Source organism: Macaca thibetana, chromosome 13 (genome assembly GCF_024542745.1).
Source record: "Macaca thibetana thibetana isolate TM-01 chromosome 13, ASM2454274v1, whole genome shotgun sequence".
In the NCBI taxonomy this organism is placed as follows: domain Eukaryota; kingdom Metazoa; phylum Chordata; class Mammalia; order Primates; family Cercopithecidae; genus Macaca; species Macaca thibetana.
Genome location: NC_065590.1, coordinates 2,072,984 through 2,096,340, shown reverse-complemented (window position 1 = coordinate 2,096,340; position 23,357 = coordinate 2,072,984). Strand labels below are relative to the sequence as shown.

At 41.6% G+C, this 23,357-nt stretch overlaps 2 protein-coding genes across 2 annotated transcripts in view; both read right to left on the bottom strand.

The window, feature by feature from the left end:
* Positions 1 to 23,064, bottom strand: part of CNGA3 (cyclic nucleotide gated channel subunit alpha 3) — an 86,569-nt gene extending 63,505 nt beyond the window's left edge. Inside the window, exon 1 of the mRNA XM_050755100.1 lies at positions 22,958 to 23,064. The gene's annotated coding sequence lies outside the window, so the exon portion shown is untranslated. The remainder of the gene's footprint in view (positions 1 to 22,957) is intronic.
* Positions 16,099 to 23,357, bottom strand: part of VWA3B (von Willebrand factor A domain containing 3B) — a 250,393-nt gene continuing 243,134 nt past the window's right edge. Inside the window, 1 exon segment of the mRNA XM_050755024.1 lies at positions 16,099 to 23,356. Within this exon segment, the coding sequence (XP_050610981.1) occupies positions 23,073 to 23,356 (284 nt within the window). The 3' untranslated portion in view covers positions 16,099 to 23,072.

Here is a 23,357-nt window from a genome sequence, read left to right as displayed (position 1 = left end):
CACACAGCCAGGCAAACTTCTGCCTCAGGGCCTTTGCACCTGCTTTTCCTACTGTGTAGCAGTGTGGCTTTCTCCTTCACATCTTTGCTCACATATCACTTTCTTAAGAAGGCATTTCCTGAACACCTCTATTCAAAATCTCAAGACCCCTCTCCCATCCCACCCACTCTCTCCATTGCTCTTTATCTGATATTTTGCATATTTTATTTTTATTTTCTACCTCTTCCCACTAGTCTGCAAATGCCATGAGGAAAGGATTTTTGTCTCCTTTGTTTACTGTTACATTTCCCAGTGCCTAGAACAAAGTCAGGCACATAGTAGCAACTCAATATTAATACCTGCTAAACCTGTGAATCTTAGCTTCCGATACTGAGCTCTCGGAATACAAGTGGGGGATAAATTTTTCCCCACTACATAGATAATGGAGATAATATATGTCAAGTCTCTTGAAAATCATAAAACAATAATCACATTTCAGTGAATGCTACTTAGAAAAAGTCATTTTCTGCCACCCATCTGTAACCACTTTACTCAATTATCACTCTCAGATGTTTATTGTCATGCCTCTTTCATGACGATGCTGAATGTTAACATTCCCTGGGGGAAGGGGCCAGGTCTGACTCCTTTGATATGATGATGAGGTGGCCTCAAGTATGGGAGTGTTTGAAAGCTGCTGAGGAAGAGGACTTAATTTGTTTTTACCCTGCTGCTTTCTGGAGTAATGGGACAGAGCAATAAGAAGTCACAGACTGAATTCTGAGTAAGAATTTCAGACCCTGGCATGGGGGGTTAGCTCATGAAGGAATGGTATCCAGGGAACATGATTCAGAACCTGTGGAATGGCTCACAGTTTATTATTCACAAGATCTAGGTGACATTTAAATCATGCAAATATATCCTGCTTATCTGCGAGTGGACACAGCACACACATTTGCAGTGACAGAGCAATGAATCATGTATTTTAGAGGAGACAAGGGTGTTTTACATTTCCATGTGACTCTTCGTGAAGGGCAGCTTTTGCATTTTCCTTCTCCATTCGAATTCTGATGTCTTATCAAGTGGACACATAAAGGAATTTATTTTTTTTTTTCTGCCCCTTCTTGCCTCCCTCCTTCCTTCATTCCTTCCACATTTTCTTCTTTCAATCTTTATTCTTTCTTTCTCCTTCTTCTCCCTGTTTTTCATTTCATTTCTGTTTTTTTGAGACAAGGCCTGGCTCTGTTGCTCAAGCTGGGTTCACTCTTTCTGCTCCCCACCCCCACCCCTGCCACAGCATCCGCCTTCCCTGGGGAGGAGGGCTTCTCTGCTGTTTTCCCCTGCCTGGTGTGAGCTCACATTCTCTGTGTGTTGCACAGGCCTCATAACCATCAGTTGTTACTGATGCTTGTTTTGGTTGTCAAAGAAGAATGAGGAGTGGAGTCATAGGAGGCGGACTTGGAGGTTCGTTAGGGGTCACTGGCTGCAGCAAGTCTCCTCCCACACAGCCGACCCCATTCCTCAGACCTGCCCTCTGAACAGCACGGGTACTGACCAGCTCATGGTTAAATGGTGAGATTGATTTGCTGCCCACTAATGAACACCTTTTGCGATCAGGTCCCGACTCTCTGTCTAGCTGAAGCTCCTGCCCAGCAGATCCCCTGGGTTCCCTTGATACTGTGACAGGAGATGGTGAGCCCAGTAGGTTTGGATTATGCCTCCAGTTTATTAAAAGGCAGGTACAGAATTTTTCAGAACTATCAAACAGACAGTTCTGTGATTTTTGGAGAGCTAAGGCATTGCCCGTTCCACAGAAAATTGCTTCTAACAATCCTACAGGGATAAAACCTGCTTATTAATGTAGAGAGAGGTGCTGAGAAGACATGAGCCCTGGTGGTAATGATAGCCGACACATCCATAGCACTTTCTCGCTACTGCACAGTGTGCAAAGCACTTTTTAAGTCGACTCATTTGATTTTCATGACAGCACAGGAGAAACTGAAGCACAGCTGAGGTGCCCACCATCAGTAGAGCTAGGCCTGTGGCAGAGGTGGGTTCTTAACCACACATTTCAACTGTTTCTCTGCTATCTCTGTCACATCAGGAAGCTGGGCCTCCAAGCCCTTCTAGGACTCAGAATCCCCCCAGCAGACACCCAGACAGAGGAGCGTGAACTCTCAGCCCCTAAAAAGGTTGGTGATGTGGCTGTGAGGTCCGCAGTGCATTTAAATCTGTCTGCAGAGTCAGATACGCTCTGGCCTGGAAAGGCTAACAGGCTGGGAGAAATAAGGAGAGTGTAACCACTTGACCTTGTCTGGGATGACCAGCTTTCAGATGGGGTAACTGCTAAGAAGTCACTAACGCTCATCTTTTCATTGTGAATGAGGTTGAGATTTCCTGCCTTATCTCATTTGGTTGCCCCCAAACAGCAAATCAGGGGTGAATTGTGAGCTTGATTCGACTTCTTCCTTTTGGGCGGGCACATTGATAAACAGACCCTGGCCAGACACTCTGAGAATTGGGTGTCCTATTTGATTCCTGGTTGTAGCATCTGACCCACCTCTCACTGTTTTATTAGCCATTATAAAACCAGTATCCTTTTATTAGAGGATATTAGGCCTAAAATGCAAAATACCATCAATTAGAGGCAAAACAGCTGGTGACTACAGGTCATGTAATGGGACATGTATGGCCAGGGCATACTACATGTGAGTCTTTACCCAAGGCCAAGTCAGAACGGACAGGGTAGGGGGTTCCCGCTGCCTCTAGGCAGCTCTTCCTCTCCACTCCCACTTCCTAAGAGGCGCTGACTGGGGAGGCTGGCCACTGCTGGGGGCCTACAGTGAGTTATTTCTCTAAAGTACACATACTCTGGTCAGAGAATTTTGAAGCCCACAAGCAAGGTTGCTTAAATGAAGGTCCATTCATTCCACTGAGCACCTATTATGTGCTTGGCTCTATGTACAGTATGTCCACCTCATCACATTATGAGAAAGATGACTGTGCACAGACCAGGGGAGTGTTAAGGTCATGCAAGACACAGTCATTTGCCCCTGGAATGCAGGTTGACTTGCTGCTGAAGGACTGTGCTGGGAACGCTGGGAAGGGGGCTAAGGCTCAGCACAGTCATTGATGTCCTGGGGAAGATTCATAGCACTTCGACTTCAGAAGGGGGCTTGGTGAGGGCTCCACTTGGTGAAGGGGGTTGGATCAGAGCGGGATGCTGAAGGGAGAAACAGTCTTGGAGAAGGGTCCTCTAACCTCAGTGGAGGACGGTTTGCTGCTGGGTGAAATGCCTGGGTGCTCCTGCAGAGACGAGAACCTTGGAAAAGACTCGCAGTGTGAGGCAGATGAGGTAGAAGGGTTGTGGTGCTGATGCTAGAGTCATGATTTTAATTTGTTCTGCACAGCTCTTGCCTGCTTGGAGTGGGGTCCTCTTTCTCACATGGTAGAGGGTGGAGAGGTCATTCTGGAACCTTCTCCTTGCCATCTCTTGGTAGGAGTGTTAGTGATGGCACCAGCAATGACCATGGTCATGGGGAGAGCAACAGCTAATGTTAATTGAGTTGTCACTGTGTGCCAGATCCTGTTCTAAGCTCTCTATCCATTTTATCCGCAGGACAGCCCTGTGAGGCAGGCTCACAGGTGCCTAGAGGATCTTCTGTGCTGACTACAAGCCTGTAAGTGAAGAAGCAAAACAGGCTCTGGATCTTGGAGGACCTTGAATTCTCCTGGGGCTCAACTTGAGGATGCTCAGGGCTCAGGCCTGAGAGGGGAGAAGCATAGTGGGCAGGCCTCTCCTCTCTGATCACCTGCTTAGGTTCTGGTTCCCCAAGAATGATTTGCTGCCATCCTTCTCAGGAGTGTGTGAAAAACACAGAATGACAGGTGCCACTCCAGGCCCACTAAATTCAAATCTCTAGGGACTGGGCTTGGGATTCTGCATTGCCACCAGGGCCATGCGTAGGCAAGTTAAAGTTGCAGACCTCCACTGTGGGGAGTAATTGCCACCTTGCACAGTTCTCCTTGGTTCCACAGGTAAGGACGGAATTTTGGGAAGACTCACATGTATAGAATATCATTTCGGATTCCAGGCAGGAAGTGAATTATTTATATTCAAATGTATCCTAACAGCAGAGAAATACACACAGACGCTTTTGATAACGTGGATAGGTCTGTTAGATTGTGCCTCCAAAAAAATCCCAGAGATTTAAGACCTCATGACATTCCCCAGCAGACCAAGTGTAAATCCACGATGGCAGAGTTAGTTTTAAAAACAAAAGCAGCAAAGTTGCACAACAATGTGAATATACTTACCAATATTTATCTGAACACTTAAAAATTGTAAGAGGTTAAATTTTGTGTGTTTTTTAAATTACAAAAAAACCGAAAAAAGCCACCTTCAGGAGCATGGGGGTGTCCCAACCTTTGCATCAAAAGCAAAGCTTTTGTAGTACCACATTCTTGCAAGGTTCAGAGAAGGCTTGCCCAATGCAGATTCCTGATGAAATACCGCCTTGCCAGGGCTTCCAAGCTTTGATGGGGAGTGAGCAGAAACCTTCCCAGAGGTGTGTCTAGAGCAATACAAATATGAATACAGACAACTCATACGGAAAGTAGGCTGGAGGCAGATCAGTGCCCAGGGAGGGAAGGCACCAGATGGACCCTGGAACTGAGAGTTGACGGAACCTGATGTGTTTTTCAGGATCTCAGTCACAGCAAAACAGCAAACGAGGTATTTCTCTGATGGGCACAAAGTGTAGGATAAATAAATTAACAAGGAAAGGAGATGTGGTAACGAGGGGAGAGAGAATTATTCAATTCACTTCCTAGAGCAGTCCTGGGACTATAAGTCTCTGGACCACCATCCTCCAAGTAAATCCCAGCCCTTAGGAAAGTAAGGGAAAAGAGCCCCTTAGTTAGACATGAGCCCCCCTTTGGAGGCTGGAAATGGGTGTAAGCAAATGTCTGACGTTGGCCGTCTAGCATTAGAATATCCCCTGCACCTTGAATAGCCCCATGCAGTCCCTCCCTTGGAAGATGGTGACCCTAATGTGCCAGGAGACCCACGTGACAGAAGCAGTCCCAGATGTTGTAGGGTATGTGCCCTACTTCTGCCCTAGTTCTTATAGGTCCAGAGATCACAGTACAGCATCATTCAGATGGGGTCAGCCTCTCTTGTAGAGTTTCCTGAAGTCTGAAAAACGACATCCTTCTCACCCCCACATCTTCACACTCTCCAGCCCAGCCAAAGTGAAATGCATGGGGCAGGCAGTCAGGAAGGGCAGGCTGAGACTCCTGGGCACGTGCAGGAACTGCTGTCCACAGACGGAATTTCTTCTTCATAAGGGATGCAACACATCAAGTCTGTTCTTAAGGCCTTTCAACTGATTGAGCCAGGCCCACCCACATTACCTATGATAGCTTCCCTTATTTATAGTCAACTGACCATGGACTTCAATCCCATCTACAAGATACCTTCACAACACCTAGATTAGTGTTTTCTTGAATAAGTGAGTGCTGCGGCCTAGCTAAATTGATGCATAAGGTTTTTCCTGGTGACTACCACAATTTGCCTGATGACTAATGATGGAGACCCACCCTTCATGTACTTATGGCCAGTTATAGATCCACTTATAAAATCTTGCCCATTAAAAAAAAATGAGCTGTATGCCTTTTTACTACTGAGTTGTAAGAGTTATTTTACATCCTAGAAAGCAGTCCTTTATCAAATAATATGTATTGCAAATATTTTCTCCCCGTCTGTGGTTTGCTTATTTGTTTCCTTGTTAGTATCTTTTTTTGAGTAGAAGTTTCGAATTTTAATGGAGACAAACATCAATTTTTTCATTTATGTTTAGTGATTTTTGTGACATGACAAACATTAGCCTACCTCCATGGTCACAAAGATTGCATCCTACCTTTTAGATATTTTGTAGTTTTAGCTTTTACATTTATGTCTATGATCTAATCTATTTCTGTAAATTTTTATTTATGGTGTGATTTATTGTTTATGGTCATTTTTTCCCCATATGAATATCCAGTTTTTCTAATTATCATTTGTTGAAAAGACCTTCTTTGCCCCATCAAACTGCCCTGGGACTTTTGTTGAAAATCAATTGACCACGGATGTGTGGGTCCTTTTTTGGACTATTTTTCATTCAGTTGAGCTATATGGCAATCCTTTCACCAAAACCACACCTTATTGTTTAATGCAGCTTTAAAGTAGGCCTGGAGATGAGGTAGGTTAAATCCCCCAACTTCATGGTGTTTTATCAAGAATGATTTGGACATTTTCGTTCCTTTATATTTCTATGTATATTTTAGAATAAGGTTCTTAGTTTCTGTAAACAAACCTGCTGGAAGTATGTGTGGAATATAATTGAATCTACAGAGGTTTGGGGGAGAATCAACATCTTAATAATGTTGATTTTTCTCCCAATCTGTGAACTTGATTTATCTAATTATTTTCATCTTCTTTAATTTCTCTGAAGAATGTTTTAGTTTTCAAGGTAGAGGTTCTTACTTCTTTGGCTAAATTTATTACTAAATACTTTGTGGTTTTTGACACTTTTAAATTAAAAATTTTAAGATTTTATTTTCAATGGCTTATTCGTATATAGAAATACAATTGAGTTTTGTATATTGACTTTATATCCTGTGTCTTTGCTAAAGTCACTTATAAATTTTAATAGTAGCAGTGAATACGCCTTAGGAGTTTCTATATAAATATTTATGACCTAGCAAATAGAAATACTTTTGCTTTTTTTCCCTGATCTTTATGCCTTTTCTTTTTCTTGCCTTATTACACTGGCCAGTACCTTGCTCAGTACAATGTTTAACAGAAGTGGTCACAGTGGGCATCCTTGCCTTGTTCCCAATCATAGCAGGAAAGCATTCATTGATTCACTGTTAAGTATGATGATACTCATATATTTTTTTCATAAATATTTATAGGGGGTTCAAGGGATTTGGGGACTGATCAAGAAAAGAGATATCACCATGAGTGGCAGTAACACAAACAAAACTTTATTGGGTGGCACTTGGACAGGGTTGAATGAGAGGGGAGGTCCCTTATATTATGAGACCTCCCAGAGGCTTGTGGTGAGGGGCCACCCATAGAAGGAAGGCAAGAGAACGGGGAATCAGAAAGAGGTGCCTTGGTAATGTTGCTCAGTAGCATAGTGGGGAGTCTCTGTGAGATCCCTGAAGGACAGCAGTGGCTTGAGGCCTTACAACGTCAAGGTCCTACCTGAGCAATGGGTAACAGCTGCCAGATGAAGTTTCATGGGGTATGCAAAGCACACAGGATATAAATGACTGAACATATGCTTGTTTGGGCATTTTAAAAATAATTGGATGTGCAAAAATTTGAGTCTGGTGCTGACAGACTTTGAGCTGACAGGTTTCATCCTGTACAGAAGAAATAAACAACCTAGAGATCAACACACAGAGGTTGTCTTTGACCGATTTCTATAACCATGCCCTGATCAGTTTGAGGAAGTTCTCTTTTCCTGTTTTCCTGAAAGTTTGTATTGTGAATGGATCTTGAATTATGTCAAATACATTTTTCTGCACTTATTCAGAAGAGCTCTTCAACTGGAATTAACTGAATTACACTGAGTTTTGATTGTTAAAACAGTCTTTTATTTCTTGTATGAATTTAACTTGGTCATGACGTAGCTTCTTTTTTAGGCATTACTGGCTTTGATTTGCTTATATACTTATTTGCTTTCATTGTAGTCTTTGTTGAGATTTGAGTTGAGCTGGGCTTATAAAACAAGTTGAGAACTGTTACCTTCTCCTTTATTTTCTTTACTTTTTTTTTCTTGTTTTTTATATCTTTGTTTGTTTTAGAGACAGGGTCTTGCTCTGTTGCCCAGGCTGGAGTGCAGTGTCATGATCTTGGCTCACTGCAGCCTCAACCTCCCTGGCTCAAGTGATCCTCCCACCTCAGTCTCCCAAGTAGCTGGGACTACAGGCATGTGCCACCACGCCTGGCTAATTTTTGTATTTTTAGTAGAGACAGGTTTTGCCATGTTGCCCAGGCTGGTCTCAAACTCCTGGATTCAAGTGATCTGCCTGCTTTGACCTCCCAAAGTGCTCGGATTACAGGCGTGAGCCCCTGCACCTGGCCTACTGTTTTTTTTTTTTTTTTTTTTTCCTCAAGTGACTCAAAACAACAGAAATTTATTCTCTTGCATTTCTGGAGTTCAGAATTCTAAAATCATGGTGTTGGCAGCCTTCTTCTGGAAGCTTCAGGTTGAGAATCTGTTTATCATTTCTAGCTTCTAAAGGCTGTCTGCATTGCTTGACTTCTGGCCCCTTCCCCTATTCCTCCCCATTTTCTGGAACAGTTTGTGTAAGATTGTTATTATTTCATCTTTATTTATTTATTTATTTTCTTGAGACAGGGTCTCACTCTGTTGCCTAGGCTAGAGTGCAGTGGCATGGTCTTAGCTCACTGCAGCCTTGACCTTCTGGGCTCAAGTGATCCTGCCACCTCAGCCTTGTAACTGAGACCACAGGTGCATGTCACCACACCTGGCTAATTATTTTATTTTTTTGTAGAGATGGGGTCTTGCTATGTTTCCCAGGCTGGTCTCGAACTCCTGAGTTCACTGCCTCAGCCTCCCAAAGTGCTGGCATTACAGGTGTAAGCCTCCATGCCCAGCCTATAATTTTGTCTTCAAATATTTGATAAAAATCACCAGCTAAACCATCTGGGCCTGGAGCTTCTTTATCATAAGAATAAAATGCATTTTCCTGTTTCTTTGCATGTCTACTAAATTTTGGTTCAAAATTGGACTACAGACAAAGGGTTTTGATAACAGATTAACTTTCTTTAATATATTAGATACAAGGTAATTTATACTTTGTTTCATTTTATGTCAGTTTTGGTTAGTCATATTTTTCAAGGTTCATTTTATCTTCATTTTTGAATTTTCAGGAAATAGTTTGTCCATAATATTATTTTATTATGATTTGAATATCTATATGCACTCTAGTAGTGATAACCCTTTTGTATTTGTGTTTTCTTTTTCTTGCTAGAGGTTTATATATTTTGTTGATTTATTTCAAATAACTAATTTTTGTATTTGTCATTTTGCCTTGTGATTTCTTCTTTGTTCCATGGATTTTTAGAAATATGTGTCTCGTTTCCAAATATTTTGAGATTATCATAAATATCTTATTTATGTTCACATCTCTACTTTATTTTATTGGCTTTTCATTTAATTTCATTGTGGGCCAAGAACACGCTTCGTATGACTGTTATTCCTTTAAATTTATTGGAACTTGGTTTATGGCCAAGCACACAGGCTGTCTTGGTGAAAGTAACAGGCATACTTGAAAATAAATATATTATCTGGGATTTGGGGTAGAGGTAAGCTGGTTGAGACAATCTTTACTGGTTTTTGGGTTTGGTCTACTTGTCCTAGGAAGTGTCGAGAGAAAGAAGTTAAAATCTACAACTATATAAGATACACAAGCCTTGCAACCATGTATGTCCATTCACCCCTCCACCTGTTCCTATTTGTGCCACAGTTGCCATGTTGTCATGTATATTATACCTAAACGTATATTAAGGAAATAAAAAGAAACATATTTTGATATAGTCACCTGGATAATTATTATTTCAGATCCTGTTTATCCCATCCTTAAGATCTGATTTTGTTTTCTATCAATTCCCATTAGCCTGAAGAATTTCCTTTAGCATTTCTTATAGTGCAATTCTTCTGATGATAAATTCTTTTGGTTTACTTTTATCTGCAAATGTCTTCATTTTGCTTTCATTTTTGAGGATATTTTCACTTGATGTGGAATTTAGGGTTGAGAGGTTTTATTTTCTTTCAACACTTTAATGATGTTGTCCCACTGCAGGATCGTTGCCTCTATAGGTGCCGATGAGAAGCCAGTGGTTTCTAATTAGTATTCCCCTTAATGCAATGTGTCGTGTTTCATTCTGGCAGCTTTCAAGATTTTTTCTCCATGTTTGGTTTTCAACATTGTGACTGTGACAGGATGATTTTCTTCTTATTTACTCTGGGATTCACTGAACCTCTTGGATCTATAAATTTACATCTTTAGACAAATTTGAGAGATTTGCAGCCATTATTTCTCCAAAGATTTTCCCCTGTTGTCTCTCTCTTTTCATCTTAAAACTCAAAATACAGTGTCTGTTTCCCCACAGTTTCTAAAGTCCTGTTTATTTAAATCCTGTATCTGTTTCTCAGACTTGACAATTTCTATTGATCTATCTCAGAGCCACTGACTCCTCTGCCATTTCTATTCTGTTCTTAAGCCCATCCAGTGGATTTTTCTTTTTTTTTAACATTAAGACATTGTATTTTTTAGTTCTGGAATTTTCATTTGTTTGTTTTTTTAATAGTTTATTATAAGCATATTTTCTTTGACTTTAATGAACCTAGTTATTATAGCTGCCATAAGGTCCTTATCTGATAATTCAACAACTGGATCATCTCAGGGTTAATTGGCTTATATTTTTTCTCTTGAAACTGGATGATCACATTTTCATGGTTACATGTTGAACAACTTAGAATCTTAACCCATACTTTATAAATGTTAGGTTGTAGAGACTCTGAATTCTGTTACATTCCTCAGAACACTTGTTATTTTTGTTTTAGCAGACAATTAACTTTGTTGAATTTATACTGCAAATGCTGTGGCTTGGGTGGCAGTTAAAAATTTCAGTTTAGCTCTTTCACCCTTAATTGATCTATTTCCAATTTGTCTGTGCATATATGGTTAAGATGTTAGAGGCCAGGTGTGGTGGCTCACACCTGTAATCCTAGTACTCTGGGAGGCCGAGGTGGGTGGATCACTTGAGGTCAAGAGTTAAAGGCTAGCCTGGCCAACATGGTGAAACCCCACCTCTACTAAAAATACAAAAATTAGCCAAGTGTGGTGGTGCATGCCTGTAATCCCAGCTACTCGGGAAACTGAGGCAGGAGAATGGCTTGAACTTGGGAGGCAGAGATCGCAGTAAGCTGAGATTGCACCACTGGACTCCAACCTGGGTGACACAGCAAAACTTAGTCTCAAAAAAAAAAAAAAAAAAAAAAAATGGTGTCAGAGATGTGGGCCAAGTTTATACACAAAATCTGTGGCTCCTTGTCTTTGGATCTTTCCTTGCTGGTATTCTCTCTGTATACACGAAGAGCTGTAGTTTTCCCAAACTCTGTTTTGTGGGTTTTCAAGCCAGAAAGACTGTAACTGTAAGTCTTCATTCAGAGTTTAAGCCTCCACGTGTAGTACTTACCATGTCTTGCCTTAGCCTGCCCTTAAGCTAAAATATGTAATAACAGGACATTCACCACATCAGAATCTGCTGGCTTTGGTGCCTCTCTTGAGTCTCTGGGTAGTTATAGCTATCTGTTGGAGGGTCTGTGTTGAGAGTTTACTTGAACATACTGGAAGTGGAACTCCTCTCACCTTCATTTAGAAGGCTGGTTTTACTGCATATACAATTCTTTACTGATAGGTCCTAAACTCTTTTCTTTTTATACTCTGCCATTCCAATACCCTCCAGTATCTATAGTTTTTGTTGAGAAGTCATCTGTAATCATGTCAATCTTCCTCTGAATATATTGTGTTCTTTTGTCTGGTTTCAGTATTTCCTTGTTAGCAATTTGACTATGATATGTGTGGGAGTAGTTTCTCTGTATTTATCATGTTTTGAGGTTCCTTAGGCTTCTTGAATCTATTAACATTTTCTACCACATTTTTGGAAGTTTTCAGTTATTTTGTCTCCAGTGATTTTTTCTTTCTTTCTCTTTTTCTATCTCCTCCTCTTCTAGGACTTCAATTACACATATTTTAAAATGCGTGAAATTATTCCATGAGTCTCTGAGGTTCTGTTGACTTTTCTTCAATATTCTTTGCCTTTTTTGTTTTTTGGATTGAGGAAATTTTACCAACCTATATTCAAATTCAGTGATTCCTCAGCCTTTTCCATTTTGCTGCTCAGTCTATTTAGTGTACTTTTTGTACCTTTCAGCTCTAGAATTTTCCACTTGCATTTTAATACCTTCATTTCTGTATTGAGATTATCCATTTCTTCACTGATATTCTTTCTTTTATTCTTTGTATATATTTATAGTAACTACTTTGATGTCTGCTCTACAACATCTGGAATAAATCAAAATTTTTATTGAATGTCTTTTATCATAAGAATAAAATGCATTTTCCTGTTTCTTTGCATGTCTACTAAATTTTGGCTCAAAATTGGACTACAGACAATATATTCTAGTGATTCTGGATTCTGTTGTGTTCGTAAGGGTTTTTCTTGTGTGTATGTGTGGTTTCTTTTTTGTACACTTAATTTTTTATTTTCAATTCTAGTAGGCAGTCAACTTGCCTGGACTCAAACTGCAAACTTTTTTATCTTGTAATATGAAGCAGTTCACATCTCTACTTTGTTCTTATGGCTTCAAATTGCTGCTTTTATCCTGGCATCTTGGGTGTTTTCCCTATGCCTACATAATATAGTGGTCATTCAGGGATTTGGGCAGCTTTGAGGGCTCACTCCTTCAAAGATTCCCTTGTTTAAATTTCCAACTGTTATTCCAGCCTTGAATTCTGTCCCCTGCTACTTTAAACCCATAAGGCATAAGATTACTGCTGCCCAAGCTGCACATGGCTTGGAAATGCATTTCAGTTAAAAAGCAGCAAATACACAGACCTTTCTCTGTGCGGCTCTGTTTCTCAACAGTACATTCCTCTCTGGTCTCTGCCTAATTTTTTTTACAGTATTCCCTGGGTTCTCCCTTGTACCTGAATAATTTAGTGGCTAGCTATGAATTACGGTAAAGTTCCTACTTAGGTTTTATGATTCACTCTTACTGTAGTTTCTCGCTGCTGAGCATTTTCCTTTAAACTTCCACTTTTTTTTCTAGCCCTGAACTCTTTTTTCTGGCACCTTGAGCCAGTTAGACTATAGTTTTTTGTTGCCTTGACCCTGAAAGTTGGGGAGTGCCTTCAGGCCAGAATGTCACAAACTCACAATTCTTCCCTTCTCCAGTTGCAGTTTTAAAGAATAAGCTCTCCAGCAGCTTCTCTCTGTTCTTGAGCATTTTATTGTGCCTGTAAATAGCTGGTAACTTAAAAATTTTTTTTCCAGGTCTGTATTAGTCTGTTCTCATGCTGTTAATAAAGACACACCCAAGACTGGGTAACTTAGAAAGGAAAGAGGTTTAATGGACTCAAAGTTCCACATGGCTGGGGAGGCCTCACAATCATGGCAGAAGGCAAGGGAGGAACAAAGATGTGACTTACATAGAGGCAGTCAAAAGAGCATGTTCAGGGGAACTCCCTTTTATAAAACCATCAGATCTCATGAGACTTATTCCCTATCATGAGAACAGCATGGGAAGGACTTGCCCCATTATTCAATTACCTCCCACTGGGTCCCTCCCATGACATGTGGGAATTATGGGAGCTACAATTCAAGATGAGATTTGGGTGGAGACACAGTCAAAATATATCTTTCCACCCCAGCTCCTCCCAAATCTCATGTCCTCACATATCAAAACCAATTATACTTTCCCAACAGTACCCTAAAGTCTTAGCTCATTTCAGCATTAACTCAGAAGTCCACAGTCCAAAGTCTTAGCTGATACAAGGCAAGTACTTTCTGCCTATGAGCCTGTATAATCAAAAGCAAGTTATGAACATAACCATTCCAAATGGGAGAAATTGGCCAAAATGAAGGAGATAGGGCAGTCAAGTCTTAAAGCTCTGAAACAATGTCTTTTGACTCCTTGTCTCACATCCAGGTCATGCTGATGCAAAAGGTAAGCTCCCTTGGCCTTGGATAGCTCTGCCCCCAGGGGGGCTTTTCAGAGTACAGCCCCACATCTGGTTGCTTTTACGGCTGGTATTGAGCGTCAGTGGATTTTCCAGTCACATGGTGCAAAGCTGTCAGTGGACCTACCATTCTGGGATCTGGAGGATGGTGGCCCTCTTGTCACAGCTCCACTAGGCAATGCCCCAGTAGGGACTCTGTGGGGGGGAATCCGACCTCACATTTTCCTTCTGCACTGCCCTAGCAGAGGTTCTCCATGAGGGCCCCACCCCTGAAACAAACTTCTGCCTGGACATCCAGGCATTTCCATACATCCTCTGAAATCTAGGCGGAGGTTCACAAACCTCAATTCTTGACTTCTGTGCACCCACAGGCCCAACACCACGTGTAAGCCACAAAGGCTTAGTGCTTGCATCCTCTGCAGTAAGAGCTTGAGCTGTACCATTGGCCTTATGGCTGGAGCTGAAACAGCTGGGATGCAGAATGCCCTATTTGAAGGCTGCATAGAGCCAGGGTCCCTGGGCTCAGCCCACAAAACCATTTTTCCCTTCTAGGTCTCTAGGTCTGTGATGGAGGGCTGCCACGAAGGTCTCTGACATGCCCTGGAAACATCTGCCCCACTGTCTTGGTGATTAGCATTTGGCTTCTCATTACTTACGCATATTTCTGCAGCTGGCTGGAATTTCTTCCCAGAAAATGGGGTTTTCTTTTCAACCGCATCATCAGGCTGCAAATTTTCCAAACTTCCATGTTCTGTAACATCTTGAATGCTTTGCTGCTTAGAAATTTCTTCTTCCAGATACCCTAAATCATCTCTCTCAGTTTCAAAGTTCCACAGATCTCTAGGGCAGGGGCAAAATGCTGCCAGTCTCTTTGCATAGCAAAGGGAACATTTCATCCAGTTACCAGCAAGTTCCTCATCTCCATCTGAGACCACCACAGCCTGGACTTTATTGTCCATATCACTATCAGCATTTTGGTCAAAGCCATTCAACGAGTCTCTAGGAAGTTCCAAACCTTCCCACGTTTTCCTGTCTTCTGAGTACTCCAAACTGTTCCAACCTCTGCCTGTTATCCAGTTCCAAAGTTGCTTCCACATTTTCAGGTATTTTTACAGCAGCACCCCACTCCTGGTACCAATTGCTGTATTAGTCTGTTCTCATGCTGCTAATAAAGACATACCAAGACTGGGTAATTTAGAAAGAAAAGAGGTTTAATGGACTCACAGTTCCACATAGCTGGGATAGCTGGGGAGGCTTCACAATCATGGTGGAAGGCAATGGAGGAGCAAAGGCATGACTTACTTGGTGGCAGACAAGAGAGTGTGTGCAGAGGAACTCCCCTTTATGAAACCATCAGATCTCATGAGACTTATTCACTATCACAAGAATAGGATGGGAAAGACCTGCCCCCATGATTCAATTACTTCCCACTGGGTCCCTTCCATGGCATTTGAGAATTATGGGAGCTACAATTCAAGATAAGATTTGGGTGGGGATACAGCCAAACCGTATCAAGGTCTTAAAATTGTTACCTGTAAAAGGATTTGCATGACTACTTAATATTGGCACATTATTGGCAGTTCTGTAAGTGTAGTTTGTGTGTGTGTTTCTGAGACGGAGTCTCACTCTGTCACCCAGGCTGGAGTACAGTGGCATGATCTAGGCTCAATGCAACCTCTGCCTCCCAGGTTCAAGCCATTCTCATGCCTCAGCTTCCCGAGTAGCTGGGATTACAGGCATGCACCACTGCGCCTGGCTAATTTTTGTATTTTTAGTAGAGATGGGGTTTTTCCATGTTGTCCATACGGGTCTTGATCTCCCAGTCTCATTTTATCCACCCGCCTCAGACTCCCAAAGTGCTGAGATTATAAGTGTGAGCCACTGTGCCTGGCCAAAGCCTAGTTTTAATTTGTATTTCTCTTATCATTAGTGAAGTTAAACATCTTTTCATATTTTTAGGTCTATCCTTACATCTTATGGATAGTTTATTGTCTTTAGCCTATTTTTCTTCCACATCTTTGGTCAGTTTTTCCCTTGAATTTTAAAGAGCTCTTTGTATTTTACAGACACCAGCCCTTTGTGTGCTATTTAGTGCAAATACTTTCTCTCCATTTGTCATTTGTCTTTTGACTTTGTTTATGGTGTCTTTGGAAATACATTTTTAAAAATAATTTTTTATCTAGTCAAGGTTAGCAACATTTTATTGCACCTGGATTTTGAGTTATAGTTGGAAAACCTTTCTCTACATTAAGTTATATAGGAATTCACTCATGTTTTCTTCTAGTACCTGTCTGCTTTTACTTTTTTTTTTTTTTTTTTTTTTTTACACATTTAGGACTTTTATCGATTTGGAGTTTATTCTTGTATGTAGTGTGAGCCATGGATCTAATTTTATTGTTTTCCAATGCCTATCCATTGTCCCAGCACTTATTATTAAAGTTTCAGTGATTTGAGATGCCACCTTTATAATATACAACATTTCCAAATATGGTCAGCCGTCTGTATCCTCAGGTTCTGCATCTGTGGATTCAACCAACTGTGGATTGAAAATTACAGTATTCATGGCATGTGGAACCCATAAAGATGGAGGGCTGACTTTTTGTATCCATGGGTTCCACAGGGCCAACTGCAGGACTTGAGCATCCTCAGATTTTTGGTATCCAAGGGGTTCCTGGACCCAATCCTCTGAATACTGAGGGACAATTGCAGATAGATATATAGATGGATAGACAGACAGAGAGATGATAGATAGATAGATAGATAGATAGATAGATAGATAGATAGATAGATAGATAATATATATTATGTCTTTCCTGGACACTATTTTATTCCATCAGTCCATTTGCCTTTCCTTGTGATAGCACACAAGGAAATTTTTTTAACTTTTAAGTTCAGGGGTACATGTGCAGGTTTGTTACATAGGTAAATGTGTGTCATGGGGGATGGTTGTACAGATTATTTCATCATCCAGGTATTAAACTTAGTATCCATTAGTTTTTTTTTCTGCTTCTCTCCCTCCTCTCACCCTCCAACCCTCCGATAGGCCCCAGTGTGTGTTGTTCCCCCTGCCTTGTGTCCATGTGTCTTATCATTTAGCTCCCATTTATAAGTGAGAACATGCAGTGTTTGGTTTTCTGTTCCTTTGTTAGTTTGCTCAGGATAATGGCTTCCAGCTCCATCCATGTCCCTGCAAAGGACATGATCTCATTCTTTTTTATGGCTGCATAGTATTACATTGGTGTATATGTACCACATTTTCTTTATCCAGTCTATCACTGATGGGTATTTGGGTTGATTCCATGTCTTTGCTATTGTGAATAGTGCTGAAATAAACATACGCATACATATGTCTTTATAATAAAAAAATTTATATTTCTTTGAGTATAAAGCCAGTAATGGGATTGCTGGATTGAATGCTATTTCTGTCTTTAGGTCTTTGAGGAATTGCCACAGTCTTCCACAACGGTTGAACAAATTTACACTCCCACCAACAGTGTAAAAGCTTTCCTTTTTCTCCTCAACCTTGCTAGCACCTGTTATTTTTTACTTTTTAATAATAGCCATTCTGACTGTTGTGAGATGGTATCTCATTGGTGCCACACTATTTTAAGCATAGAGATATCACAATGTTTTAATATGCTAATATAAGTTCCTCCTCAGAGTTTTATTTTTCAGTATTTTCTTAGCTACTCACGTTTCTTTTTCCATATGAACTTTGTTGACAAAAAGAATTAAACTCTGTAAAATATTTGTTGAGATTTATTCTGAGCCAAATATGAGTGACCATGGCCCATGACACAGCCATCAGGAGATCCTGAGAACTTGTGCCCAAGGTGGTCAGGGTTCAGCTTGGTTTTATCCATTTTAGGGGAGACATGAGACATCAATTAAATACCTTTAAGATATACAATGGTTCAGTCTGGAAAGGTTGGACAATTCAAAGTGGGAAGTTTCCAGGTTATAGGTAGATTTAAAAATTTTCTGATTGGCAATTGGTTGAAAGAGTTATCATCAAGGGAATGGAATGTGTGGGTTACAATAAAAGGTTGTTGAGACCAAAGTTTTATCATGCTGATGAAGCCTCCAGGTACTAGGTTTCAGAGAGAATAGATTGTAAATGTTTCTTATCAGGCTTAAGGTCTGTGTTGATGTTAATGCTAGAGGGTATAATGAGGCATGTTCAACCCCCACTTCCCCTCAGGGCCTGAACCAGTCTTTCAGGTTAAACTTTAGAGTGCCCTGGCCTAAGAGGAAGGCCGTTCAGATGGTTGGGGGCTTATAATTTTATTTTTGGTTTACCACTTTACTATAAATTTTTCAAGCCTCATAAAACGTTTTCTGTTGTTTTTACTTGGATTGTGTTATAGTAATACATGAACTCAGGGAGAACTAACATCTTCATGATGTTCAGTCATCCTATCTAAAACAAGGGATGTTCCAGTCTACTTTTGTATCTTTCAAGAGTGTTTCAAAGTTTTTCATGCATTGGTTTTGCACATTTCTTGTTAAGTTTATTCTAGGTACAGTCCATGCTCATTATTTACAGATTCCATACTTGTGAATTCACCTACCTGCTGGTATTAGTCCATTCTCACATTGCTATAAAGAAATATTGGAGACTGGGTAATTTATAAAGAAAAGAGGTTTAATTGGATCATGGTTCTGCAGGCTGTACAGGAAGCATGGCAGCATCTGCTTTTGGGGAGGCCTCAGGAAGCTTCCAATTATGGCAGAAGGTGAAGAAGGAGCCAGTACTTATGATGCCAGAGCAGGAGAAAGAGAGGGCAGGGGAGGTGCTACACACTTTTAGACAACCAGATCTCATGAGAACTTACAGTACTGAGGAGGGATGGTGCTAAACCATTCATGAGAACTCCATCCCCATGATTTAATCACCCTCCCACCAGGCCCTCCTCAAACATTGCAGATTACAATTTTTTTTTTTCTTTTTGAGACAGAGTCTTGCTCCATTGCCCATGCTGGAGTACAGTGACATGATCTCAGCTCACTGAAACCTCTGCCTAACAGGTTCAAGCGATTCTCCCACTTCAGCACCCTCAAGGAGCTGGGACTACAGGCACGTGCCAACATGCCCAGCTAATTTTTTTTGTAGAGAAAGAGTTTCTCCATGTTGCCCAGGCTGGCGTTTAACTCCTGAGCTCAAATGATCCACCAGTCTTGGCCTCCCAAAGTGCTGGAATTACAGGCATGAGCCCCCATGCCCAGCGAGGGATTATAATTTGACATGTGATTTGGGCCGGGACACGAATCCAAACCATATCACTGCTAAAACTTAGTTGTAACCCCAAAACCAATGCTCAAAGCATGTTTGCAGACAGGTGCATGCTCACAGAAGTGAAAAAATCTGAGTCACCTACTGCCTTCTTGTTTTAGCTCTCCTACTGTAAACACGCTTATAGGGTTGGGCATGAGTATGTTAGTGAGTCAGCAACATATATTAAGAGATCTTTGAACAGAAACACACATAAAACAAAGTTATGTATTGATTAGTTGATGAAAATATGGTGACCAGAGGCCTGCAGGAACCTAATCTTGTATGTCCCCTAGGAGCAATGATTCAGTATTCAGTGTTAGATGCAACTTTACAGAATGTAACTACATGAATAGTGAGAATCAACTGCATTTTATTTTCTTTGTTGCTATTGTAAATGAGGTTTTTCACTATCAACATATCTTCTAATCGATCATGCTTTGTGTATACTGATTTCTATGTATTAAATTTATATCCATCTCACTGAATTCTTTTGTTTGGATTAGTGTTATTGATTCAGGTTTTTCAGGTGTTGTCTTTTCTCATGTGCAAACATCATTTTCCTTCTTCTTTTCCAATTATTATTCCTCATATTGATTTCTCTTGACTAGTTTTGTTGGCTACAACCCACCCACCTTTTATAAGGACAGTTTTTCCTCTATGCGGAACTGCTCTGAGTTGGTAATAGACTGTGTCATTGAGCTGTAGACTCCTAGAGTTGGAAAGCAGCTGAGAAGTATGTAGATGACTTTCACTTGATGCATGGAATCTTTTTTACATCACTTAATTGGTGATCCAGTCTCTTTTTGCATATCTGTTCCCTTTTTTCTGAAGAACATCTTTCTGTTTCAAGGATTCACCTCATACCCATTCCACGTAGTTTACATCTGGTTTTCAATCACTCCATTCCTATAGCAATCACCCATGGCCCCTGGCTTGTGATCCAGGCCTATTATACAGGGTGGCCATAAAATCTAGATACATAGGCATTATTATCATTATTATTACTGTGTGTGTCTGTAAGTGTGTTTAACAAATTGAACCCCCTTTATTACTTCTGGTATATGCTAAAAGTACAGATTTATTCAGCAAAAAAATCAAATGCACAAATCATCTGAGGCATTGAAAGCATCCAGGTGCATGTTCAGGGATTTATGAAAATGCATTAATGTACTATTGCCATTATTCTATAAAGCCAATTATCTTTAAAGGAGATTAAAATAATAAGAAAAAAAGTCTTTCATATATATACCATCAGTTGCCATTTCTAGTACTCTTCATTGTCTGTGTCATTCGGAGCTGATTCCAATTGGCTTTTCTCTTTTTTTTTTTTTGAGATGGACTCTTGCTCCGGAGTCACCTCCTGGGTTCAAGCATTTCTTCTGCTTCAGCCTCCCCTCCTGAGCAGCTGGGATTACAGGTGCAAGCCACCACACCCAGCTAATTTTTTATTTTCAGTAGAGACGGTTTCACCATGTTGGCCAGGCTGGTCTCGAACTCCTGACCTCAGGTGATCTGCCCACCTCGGCCTTCCAAGTGCTGGGATAACAGGTGTGAGCCACCACGTTTGGCTGGCTTTTCTCTTTATTATGGGTTATTTTCCTGCTGTTTTTCATGCCTGTCTTTAGGCCAGTCTTTGATTGGATGTCAGACATTGTAAATTTTACCTTGTTGGATGGTGAATATTTTTGCATCCCTATAAGTATCCTTGATCTTGGTTCTGGGACACAGGTATTTGGAAACAGGTTTGATCCTTACCAGGCTTGCTTTTCAGCTTTGTTAGGTTGGGACCATGAAAGTATTTAGTCAAATGCCAGTTTTGCTCCACTATTGAGACAAATTCCTGAATACTTTATCCGATGCCCCATGAATACTATTTTCCACTTTGGCTGAAGGAAACAGGAGATATTCCCAGCCTGTGTAAACCGTAGGAATTGTCCCTTGTAATCATTTTGAGTAGTCCTTTCTCTGGTCTTCAGTAATTTCCTCACAGCCATGCACTTATTAGCTGAAGACTCAACAGGGCCACTTTGCAGGTCTCCAGTGAGCTTTCTCTCTGCAGCTCTCTGCTCACCAGCCCTGACCCTGGTAAACTCCAGCTGCCTTGGTCTCCTCAGAATTCCGTGTCCATCCCCTCATCTCACAGAGGCTGCCAGGCTGTGTTTGGGTTCCCTCTCCCTATGCTGCAACCTGGAAATGTCTCCAGGAAGCAACTGGGACGTGCACAGGGCTCATCACATTTGTCTATGAGCACCGTCCTTATCACCTGACGGCCAATGCTTTGGAAACTGTTGTTACATACATTTTAGCAGGTGTGTTAGTTGTTTTGGTGGGAGTGTAAATCTAGTTGCTGCCATTCTGTATTGGTTGGAGGTGGAAGTTCACCGTTGTAATTGCAACTTCCTCCATTACACTGAAGTAGGCACTATCATTGAACACATCAAGTGATGGCCTCGTGCACTGCAATGTAACACCAATGCAACTAGTATTGTATATATTTGCCCTGTAGTCATTTGTCTCTGCTCATACCCCACCACCAGACACCAGTGATTGTTCCAATAAGAGTGGAGATGAGGAGAGTGAGATGGGTACAGAGGGAAGATGACCACCTTCCAAGTGTCTGCTGGAATCTCTCTGGAGCCTGGCAGGCTGTCAGCACTCAATTGCTTGTTGAATAATTGAATGAATGTACGCAGGCTCACGTGCATGCTTGCATGAATAAATGAACCAATGCCTATGACTGGGTGGGTTTCTAAACTGGTCCACTAGTTCTCCAGACCAGACACCTTGCTTCCTTCAGACCTCGCTTCTTTCAGACCCTCATACCCTTCCTTCCTTCCAGGACACAACTCTCATTAGCGGAGACTGCTCCAGAGCTTTCCTGCTGGGAGGGAATGTCTGAGTTCTAGGACGCATGCTGCCTCCCACAAGCACTGTTCCTTGCCTTGTTTCAAACAGTTCCCTCACTCTTCAGTTCCTTCCTCACTGCATTATTGTTTTTAGCCTGATGCTGAGCGAATGTCCCTTTTTTTTTTTTCATATTTTTAGAAGTGGATTAGTCCTTTAATTTCACCACCATAACCCTGGCTACTCCTAGCTTTCAGGAATGTGAATGCCACTATTAATTGGATTGTAGATTTTTAGAGTATCAGAACTCTGCCCTATCTGTTCTATTTGCAAAAAACATCCAATATGTTCCCTAATGATGACCTGTGCTCTGTTTTCATCTAGCCTCAGGGATCTTACTGACTAGCAAAAGGAAATTTGATGGAGCGATTTCATTTTTGAAGTTAGTAAACACAACTGAATACTTTCATATGTCATTGCTAAAATGTGTTCAGAGAAATATGGTAACAAATAAACAATCCAACAATCCAATGGTTTTGAAATGTTTCCAGTGTAAGAGTTTTTATTCTGGTTTCGTGCTCAGTTAGAGTTACCTACAACAGACTACAGACAAAAATAATTAGGAAAGGCTCAACGAAAATGTCAGGAATCAATACAGCAGGGGATGTTCGGTCTTGCAGATCTCAGACAAGTTACCGGGTCTGAATTTCAGTCCCAACACTGGGTGACAAAATCTCTAATTTAGATGTGATAATTAATTTAAACAAGATTGCCGGGTTGGATCCTGACTACGCTGACTTGTAAACAATTGGAAAGTCCTGTGACAGTCACCTTACAGGTTAAAACTTCTGGGGGTGGGGCGTCTACCAGAAGATGGAATACAATTTTGTGTGTACCGGCGGAAAACAGGATAAAGAACGGTCAGAAAAAGCCAGAACCAGTGTGGTCAAGCGGGCAGGGGAGGCAGCAGGGACAGAGGGGAGAGGAGTTTACCACAGACGGGGCAGGCGCGCGCGGCGCGGAGGGCGGCCTTACCTCAGCGGAGGGGCCGGCTCCAGCGTCAGGGCTGAGGGCTGAGCAGCCTGGAAGAGCGCTGGTCTCTTAAACGCCGCTGCCACCAGACGGCCTCAAGGTGTCTCCGGGCCGCTCCTCAGCCCTTGGCTGCTGTGGGTGGCTCGGAGGGTTCCGGGCAGGGCTGCTCCAGGTGCAGGCGCGGCCATGATGGCGCGGCTGTGGAGGCCTCGCCGCCCGGCCGCGGGGAGGCGGAGCTGGGCTGTCTGGGGAAGCGGAGATCGTCATTACTTAAGGATGTAGGGTCTTTTGCTGCACTGGAGCCTAAACAGGCCCAGAAGCTGGAGGATGGTGTTAGGTGCGCCATTCTTGAAAGGGGTTTCAGGGTGTTCCTGGGATAAGCCACGTCGTGTTCCCCCCCATC